Source organism: Protopterus annectens, chromosome 10.part0 (genome assembly GCF_019279795.1).
Source record: "Protopterus annectens isolate FY-2018-M chromosome 10.part0, PAN1.0, whole genome shotgun sequence".
Taxonomy (NCBI): Eukaryota; Metazoa; Chordata; order Ceratodontiformes; family Protopteridae; genus Protopterus; species Protopterus annectens.
Genome location: NC_056744.1, coordinates 104548879 through 104564812, shown reverse-complemented (window position 1 = coordinate 104564812; position 15934 = coordinate 104548879). Strand labels below are relative to the sequence as shown.

General features: G+C 41.5%; 1 protein-coding gene across 3 annotated transcripts in view; it reads left to right on the top strand.

Moving 5' to 3' along the window:
* Positions 1-15934, top strand: part of CEP131 (centrosomal protein 131) — a 1433457-nt gene that overhangs the window by 160159 nt on the left and 1257364 nt on the right. For all 3 annotated transcript variants that reach the window (XM_044085078.1, XM_044085077.1, XM_044085076.1), the window contains exon 2: positions 2785-2991. In XM_044085078.1, coding sequence (XP_043941013.1) covers positions 2809-2991 — 183 coding nt within the window. In that variant the 5' untranslated portion in view covers positions 2785-2808. The remainder of the gene's footprint in view (positions 1-2784; positions 2992-15934) is intronic.

The following is a 15934-nucleotide window of genomic DNA, read 5'->3' as shown; positions in this document are numbered from 1 at the left end:
ATTTCTAAACAGTTGAATTTATCTTTGGGGGGTGTGGGGCAAGAGTTAAATGGGATACTTCCAAGAGATTTAGTGGTTTAGGATTGCCTTATTTGAATGGATGTTTTAGAGCTACACAGGTAAGGCTGATATATGTAACACAAGTAGAAGGTTATAATTCAAAGTGGAAAAAGAAGATGATGAAGCAGGGGAGAGTTTGAAAAATAAAGTCTGAGTAGGATTTTTGATACAGTTTCTTAAAGAGAATAACCACCACCATACCAAATATTATATTCATAATATATAATATATGCAGAAAGTGTTCTAAAAATGAAGCCAACACGGGAATGGAGAAAGGTGGCTTTGCCATTAGGAATGACCTCAAGTAGGACTACAGAAAATAGACAAGAGGGGACTGGAATTTATGGAGAAACTTGCCAAGGAACCATGGTATTAGGAGGCAATAACTGCTAGTGAGAAAAAGGTAATAGAGTGGGATGATGTCAAGAAGAAGTTTGGTCTCCAGGTTAGAGACCACCTTCCCTATCAGCGAGTGATAAGAGTGTAGACAAAGAGAAGTGTATAAGGGAGGCCTAAGTGAAAGACCTGCTGTGGTAGAAGTTTTTAGTTGAGTCTAGAACAGAAGTCATAAAAAATGAATAATTAGGGTATATAAAATATTGCAAGATATAAAAATCAGTCTGAGGAGATGAGAAAAGATTGGGAAGAGAGATTGGATAAACCGTTTACAAGTTAACAATGGGAGGACATGTGTATGACTCTGGGGTATTGCAGGTGTGATGTGGAAGAAAGAGGTAACCTGGTAACATATGTTTTGGGAGTGTAATGAGTTGGCAGATTTTAATATTTCTTTACAGAGTACTTAGAAATACTGGGTGAGCAAATGGGTGTAACTAAGGAAATTATTTTTTTTAAGCTGGAGCACAGGATCTGATTTGCCTAGGCATAGTAAGGCCTTGTTGAGTTTAATTTTGATGACTGCCAAAAAAGCAATTGCTAGAAAATGGAAGTCAAAGTTGAAACCAATTTTATTTGAAATATTGAATATTTTAACAGCGATCAAAGAAATGGAAGTAGATTCTGTATAAAAAGGGAAGGAGCAAATTACATAGAAATAAATGGAAATTGTGGGAACAATGCATGCAGTATGGTGAGATTTATGGGAAGGAAGGAAATGAGCAAATTATATAAGGTTGGATTGATGGTTATAAAAAAGAATGTATTTAATATATAACATATCTAACTGGAAACTTTATGTTTTTTTATATTTAATATATGTTTGCATATGTGTTGAGATAATTTAATAAGGGTATTAAAAAAGAATTTAATTGCATACTTCTTTTCTTTCTGAAGTAGCTGCTAACTTGAATCTTAATCTGGCTTTTCATATGCTCGTCTTTCTTTTGAACTGCTTCAGCCAGCTGGTGAGACTTTGCATTCTGTAGATATTCACAGGCAGCTATACTCGACTTCAGAAACAGTTTCTGTTTAAAAAAATGTATTAATTTGTGTTATTTGCAAAAAAATGGTAAGGGCAAAAATGTGTCTTTAGTATCTGTCTAAATAGCTTTTTAGTTGTCTCTTGTTACAAGTATGATAATACTGTTTTTACCAGACATGCAAGCATCATACTCCTACGGTAGTAGCTGCCACTGCATTTTTGTTTCACGGAATGCCATTGAATATTTGTGCAGTTGCCACCCGGAATAGGATTGCAAAACTGCAAAATACCTGGAAGTGGCTTCCATAATGGGAGAGTACCCGGTAAAAGGGATGGTGGGAAGTAATGGTAAGATTGTAGATTTTAGAAAATTTTGACTGAGCATAAGGGGTAAGTTACAGTATTAATTGTCCAGTAGCCAGAGCCTATTATTGCATATATATATTTTTTTTTTGTTTATTGAACTTTGGTGATAATAGTTTAAAACTCCGTAAAAGGTTTTAAGCTATGTGCCATGTTCAGTTAAGGCAACTGATTTTGATTACTACTCCACATTAGTATTATAATACTGTGACGTGGAAATGTCCAGTTGAAGTCTGTGCCTGACTATGTTGTGGTACATTAATTAACCTTTCCCCCCCAAAGTAATGTCAATTAAACATTCTTGTGTTTTACTTGCAACTGTATTACTTGATATGTGACCAGTCAGCAAATTGGTTCGTTATCCTCATTCATTTTTTGGTTAGTACAGTAAATACAGTTTTCATATTGTGTTGTGGAGTGATCTTTAGGATGGCTGAATTGATCAACCTGCAGGACATCTATCTAGAAGATCATGCAGTGGTATGATAAGGTACTGCATTTTTTTCCATAAACATTCAGCTAAAGTCCTTGGGGCATATGAACTCAGCATATCGAGGGAATTTTTTTTTTGAGAGGGATGTGGATAACTTGGACAGCTGTGGTTGACATTTAATGTTATCCAGTGAATCATGCACAGCATTGTGACCACAGTGAGGAAGATGGTATGGTGGAAAATGAGAATGCAAACCACCCTTGTGAGATCAACCAACCTACCATCCCATGGATCTGGGTCTGGTCATAGGTTTAGGAATGTTGCTCAGAATTACTCCCTTGGGAGATTTCTGCTGATCAGGATATGCTAATGGGATTGTTAACATCAAGCCCTGTAGCTTGCTGATTCTTTGTAGAAACCTTTTTTGGAATGGTGGTTAAGCAGACAGTGTTGGGATAGGAGGGCGTCTAACAGTAAAAATACATTCTGCATTTTCATTTTATCCAGAATACTGTGCCAATTCTAAACATTTTTCTTTACATTTTAGGTTTGCGGCAGAGTGATTCCAGCAATGCATTCATCACGCAGTAGTTCGTTGTTCCAGGCAAGTGGTGGAGGTGGTGATGGGGTGGATCTTAGTTTAACTGGCTCCCAGCTCAGTGTGTCTCAACGTCCCTGCAGTGCCTCTCCTGCTAAACATATGGCTCGTTCGATCTCCATGAGTACAGATATCAAGTCCAAGAGAAATACCTTGGTGAGTAATACAGTCCTGTAAAGCTCTTGTAAGAATTTTACTGTCCATTAAACGTGCTAGTATGCATCGGGAGAACGTTTTAGTAAGTGACAATACATCATGAAGAAACTGGTAAGCTGGACATGATAGTCATTTTTATTATTCCAGTAGTCATAGAAACCAGGAATTCTAATGTTGCTGTGAAGTTACATCTTTAAAAAACAACTTTAGATCCACTTTACTGTGGTCTGTCCTTACTCTGTTTTGTAATTTTTTTCTTTTTTTTTTTTAATTCTACTTCATTTTTTTATTTAAAAAAAATTGTGATTAATGTACAATTGCATTGCTAATTTTGAGACATTTTATGCCTATGGTAAGAATTTAGTCTGCTTACTTTTCCGTATATTAACATTTTGTATCTTCCTACTTATGCATTTTTATGCACAAGTTTATTAAGTATGAGATAGTAAGGGTGGATCTTTAAGTTTATGCTAACATGGCTGTTGAAATTAGTTTGCCTGCACTAGTGGCATAGAAGTATAAAGACTTGACTATTGGTCAGGTGCCAAATGGTGCAGGTAGGGGACATGGCCTTCGTAGGGGAAGGCTGCTCACTCCATCATACTTCTGTGGTTGATTTCTGGTGGAGGCCAAGTGTACATGGCTAGTGTTGTATGCAAGGAAGGCAGGGCTTTGGCTGATATGCTTTGAGCCCAGTTTGTCTTTCCTTTGCACTGCACAATTGAGTTTGTGGGCAGGGATTAGGCCTTGAAAGAGAAAATGTTCCCTTATCAGCTCTATGACTCTGCCCTGGGATGCCTTTTTCTCCTCACAGGCTTTGGACATGGTTTGGAGTTAGCCTGGGGTTAGCTAAGGCAATGTCAGTAGACCTAATGTCCCTGGGAACAACTGATGGTATGCTGCAGGAAGCCAAAAAAAGTATATAATATATATAGTAAACCATTAGGTACTTTTCTACCTTAATTTCTTCTTTCAGCAGCATAAATAACAGGTCATACAAACATCTTACAAGTGCTATTTAGGAGCTGGGAAAACAAATGACCCTCCGTAGACTTGGTCATTCGTATACTGCAGCCCATGTGCTCTTGTATAATATACATAAATGTTTCATTTCCCTTGGGATTCAAATTGAGGTTCTCATTAACACATGTATTTCCATAATGACAATGCTGCAATACTTGTTATAATCTTTTTTTTCCTAAAGATTATTTCTAAAATATTTATGAGAATCACTTCCTTTCAAGGTAAGGCATGGTCAAGTGTCATGGTCTATTAACTCATAAACAGTTACAGTTCACTTAAGGTCCTCCTTTCTTACCACAAAGGAGACCACCATTGTACATTCTTTTGTAGATGTTCTCACATACACCTAATCAGCTTCCCCAATTGCAGCTGTAGTAATCATAGCCTGGTTACTCACTTTGTATGTCATGAATCATCAGAATTTCTATTTCCAGGGAACCATTAAGTTGCTATGAGGATCAACAGATTATCTTTATCCAGTAGGGTCATTAAAAGACCCCTCATTAGAAAATGGGACCATTTATGATTGTAGTTGTTATGATTAGGCTATATAGTCACACATGGGTTCCATTTGCATATCAGACGTAGAAGCCCCATTTCTCAAGTAGTAATCAAAAAACAGATTGAACTGACTTTGATAAATTCTAACATATTTAACCCATTCAAAGGCCTCCAGGCTGAACTAGCCCTTGGTGCAGTCACTATCTGCATTAACACTCCATCATTTGTGACATACTTTGCATAAAGCATGACATTGAATCATTACTATCCTGACTCAATCATCACTAAACAAATCTTCCATGAAATTCATTTTAAAATGATAATTGATGTTTTAGGTTGAGGAAAACCAGGATCCAGCCTTATAAAATAATGCCTTGGCATAAAAATAGGAATGTGTACAAATAGCCCCCCTTCTATTTCTGTTTGAGCATTGCCTGTAAATAAACCCACTTACAGCATTCAAATAACAAAAATCCACCACATTGGTCGAACAAAAGGAAAAGAAGCACACTTTAGCAAAAAAACACACTTTAATATCGCTTTTGTCTCAAAAGAGACTTCATCAGAACAAAGTAACATAACAAACACAGCACAATATATACCATTCAACTAATGAACACAATTTAATTTAACAACCAATTACATATTTAAAACAACAGTACACCTTTACAAAAATATAAAAAAATTATATAAATCATTTTAAAGACTGCGGTGGTGATGCTGCGGTAGCATTGTCGCCTCCTAGCAAGATGTTGTCCCGTTCGATTCTCAGCTAGAGCATCTTCTGTGTGGAGGCATACGTGAATGGGGCGTGCCTTCATTGAAGGTTGTGCATCAGGGCTGGTAACCCGGTACGTAAAAATCCGCTACCAATCATTAGTGGACTGGAGTTCCACTGTGGCGACCCCTAACCGGGAAAAGCCGAAAGACACAAACATATAAATCATTTTAAAACTTTTAACCTTTTGTTTTAAAAAAAAACACTTTGCATTAACAGAATCATTTATTCCAGGCTGCTTATCAGCCCCTAACCTCAATTGCCACATAGTTTCTCTGTTTGACATAATTTGTATAAGACCCCACCCCCTGGCATTTTCAATTACTTGTTTTAAAACTGAAAACAAAAATTTTGATATCCACTTACAGCATTCATTGAGAATCGTGTATCAAATTGTACAGCAACTCCAGTGGAAGATCACTTTATGTGTACTTTGCCAAATATTTATGGCTTGCACCTATACCAAATTAAAAAAAAAAATAGATTCTAAATTGTTTCTCGAGTCTTGAGGATTGCCCGTATGCAGGAGGAATAACCCACATCATGCCAAAATGCAGTTGGTCCACTCAGTATTTCATCATCTTATACACAACATACACAACTAGTATATAATGTACCACTTTCATACTATTCATTTTATATAGTCGACTGAGTTGTATAGAATTTAGAACACACTATTAAAAAAAACTTGAACAAAAAGTTACAAACAATGCAGTCCAAATTCAGTATCAGTAGTATTTAGAAAGTTTCCTGTCAAAGTATATCAGTCTTCAGCCACCATGGATGCTTGCCTTCTCATTGTCCCAAAGCTGAAGAGAAAGCATGCTTTTGGGAATTATCTTCAGTCTGGATCTGCAGATTCTGCCAGCCATCATTCTGTTAAGACTGTGTATTCAGTGCTAAATGAGTCATCACCATACCTCTCGGCTGTCCCTGATTTTGAATCAAATTTTAGCTCTGTCCCTCTTTACCCTCCTAAAACTGGTGACCTCTGGAGGAAAGTTGGTGAATTACACTTAGTGACTAAACCTCGCAACAAGAGGTTCTCCAGTTCGATTCTCAGCTGGAGCGTTTTCTGTGTGGAGTCTGCATGTCCTCTCCGCAGTCGAGTGAACTTTAAAGACATGCAGGTAGGTGCGTGCGTGAGTGGGTGTGCCTTCTTTGAAGGTTGGGTGCTGGGCTGGTAACTTGACACCGTAAAAATTCACTGCCAGTCATTAGCAGACCGGAGTTCCGCTGTGGCGATCTGGATTGGGTTGAGCGCTATGATCATCACTTACTGTGAGGCATAAGTTTTTTATCACCATCTTTGTCTGTAGAGTAGAAATTATAAATGCTTTCTCATGATTTATTTTGGTTAGTGAATAGTCTCAATCTGTCAGGCAAGAAAATTGTTAAAAAAAAAGCACGATACATCAATTTATGGTTTAGGATCATCATCACCATCATCAAGCTCCTCTTTTCCCATTTTCTGCATGGGGTTGGGGTGTCTTGTCAGCTGTTACCATCTGTCTCAACTCATCGCCACTCTCCTGCTTTCAGCAGTCATGCCTGACTGTCACAGGTTTTCTCTCACACAAGCCATCCATCTCTTTGCTCTTCTTTCCTCCTTCCTGTCTGTCCCAAATCTTCTTCACCAGATTGTCTTCTGCTTTCCTGCATGTATGCCCTGACTACTGTAATCTGTTCTCCTTGACCTTCTCTGCAGTTGGAGCTACTTGGACTTCTCTGATGTCATCATTTCTTCATCTGTCTCACAGTGTGCGTACTATACTGGGCGGTGCAGTGGTGCAGCGGTAGCGTTGGCGCCTCAAAGTAAGAGGTTCACCAGTTCGATTCTCTGCTGCAGTACCTTCTGTGCGGAGTCTGCATGTCTTCCCTGCGTTCATGTGGGTTTCCTCTGGGTGCTCTGGTTTCCTCCCACATTTCAAAGACATACTTTTGGAGTGTTTCTCCCCACGCCTCCACTGAAATTTGGCTTTGTTCCAAGTTGGACTTTCTCGGTAAGCAAATGCTAAAACAATGAGTGAGAATGTCACTGAAAAAAACAAGCAGTAAAAACAAAACGAAAACTCCAGCGAAGCTAGAACTTCCACTGAGTGACCTCCCAAACCTCTTGTATCAGAGGCACATGGTATATATGCAGATGATCCTTATGAACATCAGGTGTTTCAGCTCATTGCGATGCTGAATGCCCATGACTTGTTTCGTCATTTTACTGGACAATTTCAGGCCAATAAAGCCAAACCCCACTAGCTGTGGATATGCATATTTCGGCCTTGTTATGACCTCGTCAGCACAGCACAAGCAGAGTGTTTGACTAAGCATTAGAAACACAGGGCTGGCACCTTATGTTCATAAGGATCATTTGCATATATCCCATGTGCCTCTGATACAAGAAGTTTGGGAGGTCACTCAGTGGAAGTTCCAGCTTTGCTGGAGTTTTCATTTTGTTTTTAATGATGGTTTGTTTTTTCAGTGACCTTCTCACTCATTGTTTTAGTTTGTTGTTTGGGATATTTTTGCAGTGACCCGAATGATAATGGACATCAGCTGGGTATAACAGTCCTGTGTTTCTAATGCCAATAAGGCAAATCAACGTACCCAACACACTAGTCATAGGTGACACTATAGTCAGGCACACTGATGGTTCTACTCACCAGGCTAAACAAGGAGAAGGTTACTGTCAGCTGCCTATCAGGTGCCAGGATCCGCCACATAAAGCACGCACTCAGGTCACTCCACAACAAGTACAAATATGACTCTGTCATTGTCCATGTTGGTGTGAACGACCTGAGACATACCTCCCTGGACTACATGAAAAGAGACATGGAAGAGCTCTCCGATCTTGTAGCCCAGGCAGGTATGACCCTAGCCCTGAGTAGCATTCTGCCATCACCCAGAATGATACCGCAGTACAAGGACAAAATGATGGACTTCAATGGACTGGTGAGCAGGTTACTGATATCCAGTGTGTCTGACTACTATCTTATTTATCTTTCTGTCTTTGCCTTTCGACCTGATAGAGTTTCTTTGTGCCATCTAGTGAGTGACTTTCTAGAAGCTGGTAGAGTTCCTTTGATGCCTTATTCTTTGTTATTACAACTGCTCTCTTAGCCACTTTGTTAGCCAACCAGTATTCCTTCTTAGTTTCATCCATCTTTTCAATCTCCTACTTTTCCTGCACTTCTCCTTTCTTTTAATGACATGCTGAAGTTCTGCATTCCATGACCAGCTTTCCTTCTATACCTTATTTCCATACCTGTCTCTGCCACATATCTGTTCTGTAGTTTCTCACACATGCTGTTTTGAGGTGCTGTCATTCTTCTTCAACTCCACCTATATGTTCTTCATCTCACATTGCTGCAGTCATAACCTGTGGGTAGTCCGCTGTCCTCGGTCGGCCCGAATACCAAAGTGTTAGGCTGGCGTCGGTCATGGCGCTCAGAACTGATGTCAGTACGCAGTAGTACTTAAGCGCATGACCGACGCCATATCCTAAGTCTTTCTTGCCACATGGTCCGAAGCAGAAGCAGCGTTTGCAAGTGCCGTTCGGCGTCCTGAAATTTTCGTTTTTCGAGTTTCAGACCGAAGACCAAGTTGGGCTAAGTACCCCGTTGGGGAATATTTTTGTCTTTTCTTGCCTCAGTTAATCCGGATGTCAGAAAAAGTTAATAATTGTATTTCTTGTGGGAAACAGATACCTCATAGGGACTATCACTCTCTCTGTATTCCTTGCTTGGGGCCTGAGCACGACGTAGTCGGGTGTCGCTTTTGCGCTAGATTCAATAAGCGCACCATTAAACGCAGATTAGATTGTGCTAGGCTTGTTTTCGGTAAGCGGTGTAACTACAACATGCCGTCGGATCCTCCGAAGCCCGCTACTGCAAAGAAGCGAAAAGATAAATCGTTAAAGTCTAAACAGGATGAGTCGTCCGTTGCGGATGCCGGTTCTATGGAAACTACGGTTGAATCTGTGGATCCAGCTGAGGTCTCGGCTGAATCACAGGGGGAACCTTTAATTTTACAGGAATTGGCCTCTCAGGAGTTAGGTCAGGCCGAGGGGGCTTCTCAAGTTTCTGTAGTCCCATCATTACAAAAGGTTATTAGGCCTTCTACTTCTGTCACCAAGGGCCCTGCTAAAGCTAAATCTGGTCTTTCTGGTAAAGGCAGCAGCCCTAGTTCTTCGGGCTCTGTTCCTAAAAAACATATGTTGAAAATGGCAGAGGATTTGATTACTTTAATCAGGGGTTCTATGCCCCCCCCAGACAAGAGGCCTAGGATGGAGACAGATGTGGAGGGATTGGAGCATTCCTCAGATTTTTCTGAGTCTTCAGCTGAGGACATTCAGGATTTTCCTCCCTATTCTGATTCGGATGCAGAGGATTCCTGTCCTTCTGCTTCTCCTCCAGAAGATTTTTCCTTTTCTGAAACCCTACACTCCATGAGGGAGCATTTCAAGTGGGAAGGTCAGGATTTTTCAGATTCTCGTAAGAGGCGTAGGGAATTTTTGTTTTTGCCACAACATAGACCTTTGGCTATTCCCCGTTTTAGATGTTGTTCAGGATGTTTTTTCTGAAGCTTCCCTTAATCCTGATTCTTTACCCCCTGCCCCTGTCAAGCCAGACGGGTATTACAGAGTTCCAGAGGCTCATAAATATTTGTATAAGAGTCCTAGAGCTGACCCGGAAACTATTAGTCAAGGACCTAAGGGTGTCAGGGCTTCGGTAGTTAAGAATCCAGTACCTCTGGATAAAGATTCTAGGGATTTGGATAGGTGGGGTAAGAAAGTGTATACCTCCTCCACTCTAGCTATGAGGGCTTTAAATTGCCAGTTTCATATGCTGAAGTACCAGAACTTTCTGTTAGGTCAGTTGAAATCTAAGGTAGATGCTTTAGCTGAGGGTATAGAGTGTAAGGAATTGCAGGACTTAGTTCATGCCTCAGATCAGGTTGGTAAGCATTCCTTGCAATGTGGCTTTGATGCTCTTCAGGCTTCCTCCAGGGTGGCTGCCACTGGTTCAGTTATTCGAAGGCATGCCTGGCTTAAGGATCAAAATTTGTCAGAGCATGTTAAAGCTCGAATTTTGGATGCTCCCCTACAATCTGAAGTTCTTTTTGGTTCTCCTGTGGAGTCAGTTTTGAAAAAAATGGAAGACAAAGCTAAGTCCATGCAGACGGTTAAGGAATTTTTACAAGTGCAGCCCCCTAAGTTTAGCAGGAATTGGCCTGCAAAAGGTTGGTCTTACCCTTCTTCCGAGTTTCAGTCTAAGGGCAGGTCTAGACGTGGTAGGGGCAGAGCTCATGCTCAGGGTTCTTTCAGACCTAGGACTTGGAGTTCTCCTGCACAATCTTCTGGTGAGGGCAGGGGTCAGCCTTTTCGTAAACAGACCCAATGACCTGTATCTCCAGCTGCCAGACTCTGCCTGTCTGGCAGCTCCTCTAGGAGGAAAGTTGGCACTTTTCAAGCAAAATTGGCTTTTGGTCACCCAGGACAAATGGGTGCTGGACATTATAAATCAAGGCTACAAGTTTTATTTTCACACCTTGCCTCCTTTCAAAGGCATGCCGGATGTACCTCCTCAGCAAAGGCTGGAGGCTCACAAACAGATTTCTTTACTTTTACAAATGGGGGCGATCCAGGTGGTACCTCCGTCAGAAGTAGGCCGGGGGTTTTATTCTCGCCTTTTTCTTGTGCCAAAAAAAGGAAACACTTGGAGGCCAATTCTGGATTTGTCCATTCTCAATACATACTTAGACATTCCAAAGTTCAAGATGTTAACTTTACAGCAACTTCTGCCTCTGCTAGGCAAAGATCACTGGATGGTAACTCTGGATCTCAAAGAGGCTTATCTTCACATTCCTATCAGGCCCAGCTGCAGGAGATTCCTGCGTTTTCGGGCTGGTGCTTTTCATTATCAGTTCTCTGCATTGCCCTTTGGCTTATCTACTGCGCCCAGGGTGTTCACAAAGGTCCTGGCTCCTGTGATAGCCTTCTTAAGACTAAGAGGAATACAAATTTATCCTTATCTGGACGATTGCCTGATTCTTGCTCAAGACAAAGTCAAGTTACTTCAACATCTACAGTATGTAATGGCAGTTTTAAGGTGCCTAGGGTATTCTGTGAACGAAACAAAGTCCAGTCTAGTACCCTCTCAGGACATGTGCTTTCTGGGTGTGAGACTGAATACAGCCTCTCAGATGGCCTTTTTGACCCCGGACAAACAAAGAAATCTTCACCTGTACTTCCAGCAATTATCCCTAATGTCCAGGCTGACTGCAAGGACAGTCCTTCAAGCCTTGGGGTTCATGGCATCTTGCATTCTGGTACTTCCCAATGCCAAACTGCATATTAGGAAGCTACAATGGTATCTCAAAAATGTATGGACTCAACACTGCCACGATTTGGACACTGTCATTCAGATATTACCTTGCATCCAGAGGGAATTCTTGTGGTGGGCTCAGGAATGTCACCTAAACAAGGGACTCTCTGTGACCCGACCAGAGGCGAGTCAGATCTTAACGACGGATGCCTCAGACCTGGCTTGGGGAGCACACTTCAATGGGAAATGGGTTCAAGACACGTGGCCTCCCAGACTACAGCATTTGCATATCAACATGAAGGAGATGTTAGCAGTCCAATTTGCCCTGATGGCCTTCAAGGATCTACTTCGACCAGGACAGGTGTTGATTCAAACAGACAACACAACTGTTATGTGGTACATCAACAAGCGGGGGGAACCCATTCTTACCCTCTTTGCAGACAAGCTATGATTTTGTGGGAGACTGCTCTGAGGTTGCACATCACTCTTCAAGCACGGTTTCTGCCAGGAGCACAGAACTCCTTAGCAGATGTTTTGAGCAGACAAATTGTGGATCCCCACGAGTGGAAATTGGATCCTCATGTATTCCAACAGTTGACAGTGGCTTGGAGAACTCCAGACATAGATCTGTTCGCTTCTCCACTAAATTTCCAACTGCCAAAATTTTGCACAAAGATGTTTCACCCAAAAGCTTGGAAAGTGGATGCTCTATCTTTCAGTTGGAACAACCTTCACGTCTATGCTTTTCCTCCTCTGCCTCTCCTTCCCAAGGTACTCTTGAAAGTCAGACAGGACAAGCCTTGCATGATTCTAATAGCACCAGATTGGCCTCGACAGCACTGGTATCCTCTGCTGAGGAGTTTAATACAGGAGCCTCCTTGGCCTTTGCCACCAATTCCACACCTGTTGTCCCAGGCAAGCAATCATTTTCTCAATGTCAGGGTACAGTCCCTGCATCTGACAGCCTGGCGTATTTTGTTTTAGATCCTGGGGGGTCTCAGCTTCCTCAACAAGTTTTGAATGTCATTTTGGAAGCCAGACGGCCTAGTACTAGAAAAGTTTATGCTGATAAATGGAGGAGATTTTTTCTTTGGAGCACAGCAAAGAGCTTTGATGTTTCAGTGCCTAATCTGAGTTTTACACTATAGTACCTTACTGAATTATTAGACAAGGGTTTGTCTTTCTCCTCTGTGAAAGTTCATGCTGCAGCCATTTCTGCTCACTATGATTGTGACCCTTTATTTTCTCACCCTTTGTTTAAGCAATTTCTTAGAGGGGCAAAGAACATAAGACCCCCCACGTAGAGCTCCTACTCCTTCCTGGGATCTCAATTTTGTGTTGGAAAAGCTTACTTTACCTCCTTTTGAACCTGCAGCTACATCTGAGTTGAAGTTTTTGTCTTGGAAGACTGCTTTTTTGTTGGCCATTACGTCTGCTAGGAGGGTATCTGAATTGCAGGCTCTCATGGCAGTTGAACCCTTCCTGAGATTCCATAAGGATAGGGTGTTTTTGCGTACTAACCCTACTTTTATGCCTAAAGTAATTTCTAATGTGGCCTTAAACCAGTCTATTCATTTGCCTACTTTTTATGCTGATCCCCAAAATAAAGGAGAAAAAGTCTTGCATTCTTTGGATATTCACAGGCAGTTACACTATTATTTGAGCAGAACTAAAGAGTTCAGGAAGACTCAACAGTTATTTATTTCTTTTGCTTTGGGTTCACAAGGGAAAGCTGTTTCAAAGCAAACCATTTCTAAGTGGATTGGCCATTGTATTGCTTTTTGTTATTCTCATCATGGAAAGGATGTTCCGGCTGGGATCAGACCTCATTCCACTAGGGCTACTGCCATATCTACTGCCTTTTTGAGGGGGGTAGCTACTAAGGATATTTTGGAGGCAGCTACTTGGAGTTCAGTGCACACTTTTACTAAACATTACCATCTCCCTCTTTATTCCAAGTCTAGGGCTGGGTTTGCCACTGCAGTTTTACAGGGCATGTTAGCAGCTCCTAAGGCTTTTTAGTTTTGCCAGCCTCCCTTTACCTTTGCTTTGGGATTCTACCCACAGGTTATGACTGCAGCAATGTGAGACGAAGAACATAGTACAGTTTTGTACCTACCATAAATGTAGATGTTCGAGGATCCGCATTGCTGCAGTCCAATTTTCCCTCCCTCCTTCCCCTCTATAGTTTGGGGTTGCTGTGTTTCTTTTGGGATAGTTATTATTTTATCTATGTTGGTTGTTGGGTATTTTCTATTTTGGCTATGGCCTTTCCTTTTTAGGCCTTCTGACATCTGGGGCAAGAAAGACTGAGGATATGGTGTCGGTCATGCGCTTAAGTACTACTGCGTACTGACGTCAGTTCTGAGCGCCATGACCGACGCCAGCCTAACACTTTGGTATTCGGGCCGACCGAGGACAGCGGACTACCCACAGGTTATGACTGCAGCAATGTGGATCCTCGAACATCTACATTTATGGTAGGTACAAAACTGTACTTTTCTTGTCTTCCTGAGGTGATTAGAGCTCTGAGTATTTCCTTGTGCTTTCTCCAGTCAACTTCCAGGTCTTTAGCTAAGTCTCCGTTGTCCTTAGAGCCTTCTCTGACCACTGCGCCTGACTGTAGCAACCTGTGGTTTATGTTGTGGATGATGTTTTCACTGGGGATGGCTTTGTAGCTGCTGATTCTACCCTAGTGCCCTCTTCCTTACTAGGAAGAAGTCTACCCGAGTTGTGAATTGGCCACTCTTGTATGTAATCCTGTGACTGTCTGTTTTGCTGAATGAACCATGTGTTGGCCACCATCAAGTCATTTGCCAAACAGAAATCAAGAATGGCCTCTACTTTATACTTGTTGCCTCACCCACTTGAACCCAGGCAGTTCTCAAATGCTGTTCTGTCTTCCTGGATTTGTGCTTTCAGGTCCCCCATTATCAAAACCCACCTCATGTTGTTCTGCTTTATCTAGTAGGTTTTGCAACTGCTGCTTGAATGCACTTTTTCCTTGTTGTCACAACCCTGCTGTAGGGCACAGGCTGAAATTATGAAAACTGACCTATCCTTACATGGGGTTTGATTGCTATGAGTCTGTCACTAATTGTTATGACATACCTCGCTGTCTTCTGAAGCCTATCTCTCACCACAATTCCCACAAAATTTCTAGAATGTCCTTCTCCCGAGTAGTAGACTCTGTATCACAAGCCAAGTGACTTGTTGCACTGCCCTTCCATCTTAGGATGTCCAGCCTGCTCCTTACTATTGTGTCACCCACTTCCAAGCTCCAGCTGTCAGTGAACCTATATTGAGTATAGTTCATGTTTGGTAGGTTGATTGGTTTTACATCCATTGTTTGCTCAGCAGAGGTATCCTTGGTATCCTAAGTTGGGCAACTGGACACTGCACACACACACTGGCCAATAGGGGCACTTAGATCTCTCCCACCATTAGCATGCGTCCCTGGCATAGTTCAGAGTAGGCAGTGTCCTCAACCCACTTATCACGGGCAAATATCCATGCCTATCCATCATAAGTAAAGGGACTGCATCCAGAAAAAAGGAGGTTATTACTCTCTGTACTGCTCCCTCATTAGACCAATAATTGAGTGTAACACCCCGTTTGGTATGTAGCTCTCCAAACATCTGCACAAACTGGAAAGGCTACAGAAATACCTCACAAAGAGAATCCATGGCCTTCAACACCTGTCTTGTGCGGACAGGCTCAGATCACTGTCATTCTACTCGGTATTGTACAGATTGCTCAGAGGTGATTTGTGTCATCTACAAGGCAATCTCGGACCCTGCCCTAGAGATGCTGCATCTCCGTAAGTCTAACTCCTCGTGCATTACCCGCTCAAAAGGGCTGAATCTAATATGCAACCTCAACAAAACCTGCTGGAAAGACAGGTTTGTTTCCCAGAGGCTGTCCCATCTCTGGAATAGACTTCCCTTGCATGTCAGAGTACTTCACTGACTCTAAAGAAACTTTTTGCTCTAACGTCTTGGCTCAACACAAAAGCCTTCAAGGAGTAAAAACATACCATATCATGTTTGAACACATAAGAGAGATACATAATGAGAAAGAAGAAAGCTCTATAGCCACTCATTTTAAAAGTTTTCATAACAGTAGTAATGAAGAATTACAGGGTACTATACTAGTGAAAGTTAAAGTATCACTGATGAATGTCTTTAAAAAAAAATGGCTTTTGACAAAGGAATCTCTTTATATTCTGAAATTTATCACTTTGCATCCATATGGACTTATTGAGCTAAATTGGAAATATCTGATTTGATTGATTGATTGATTGAACACAGTATATGAG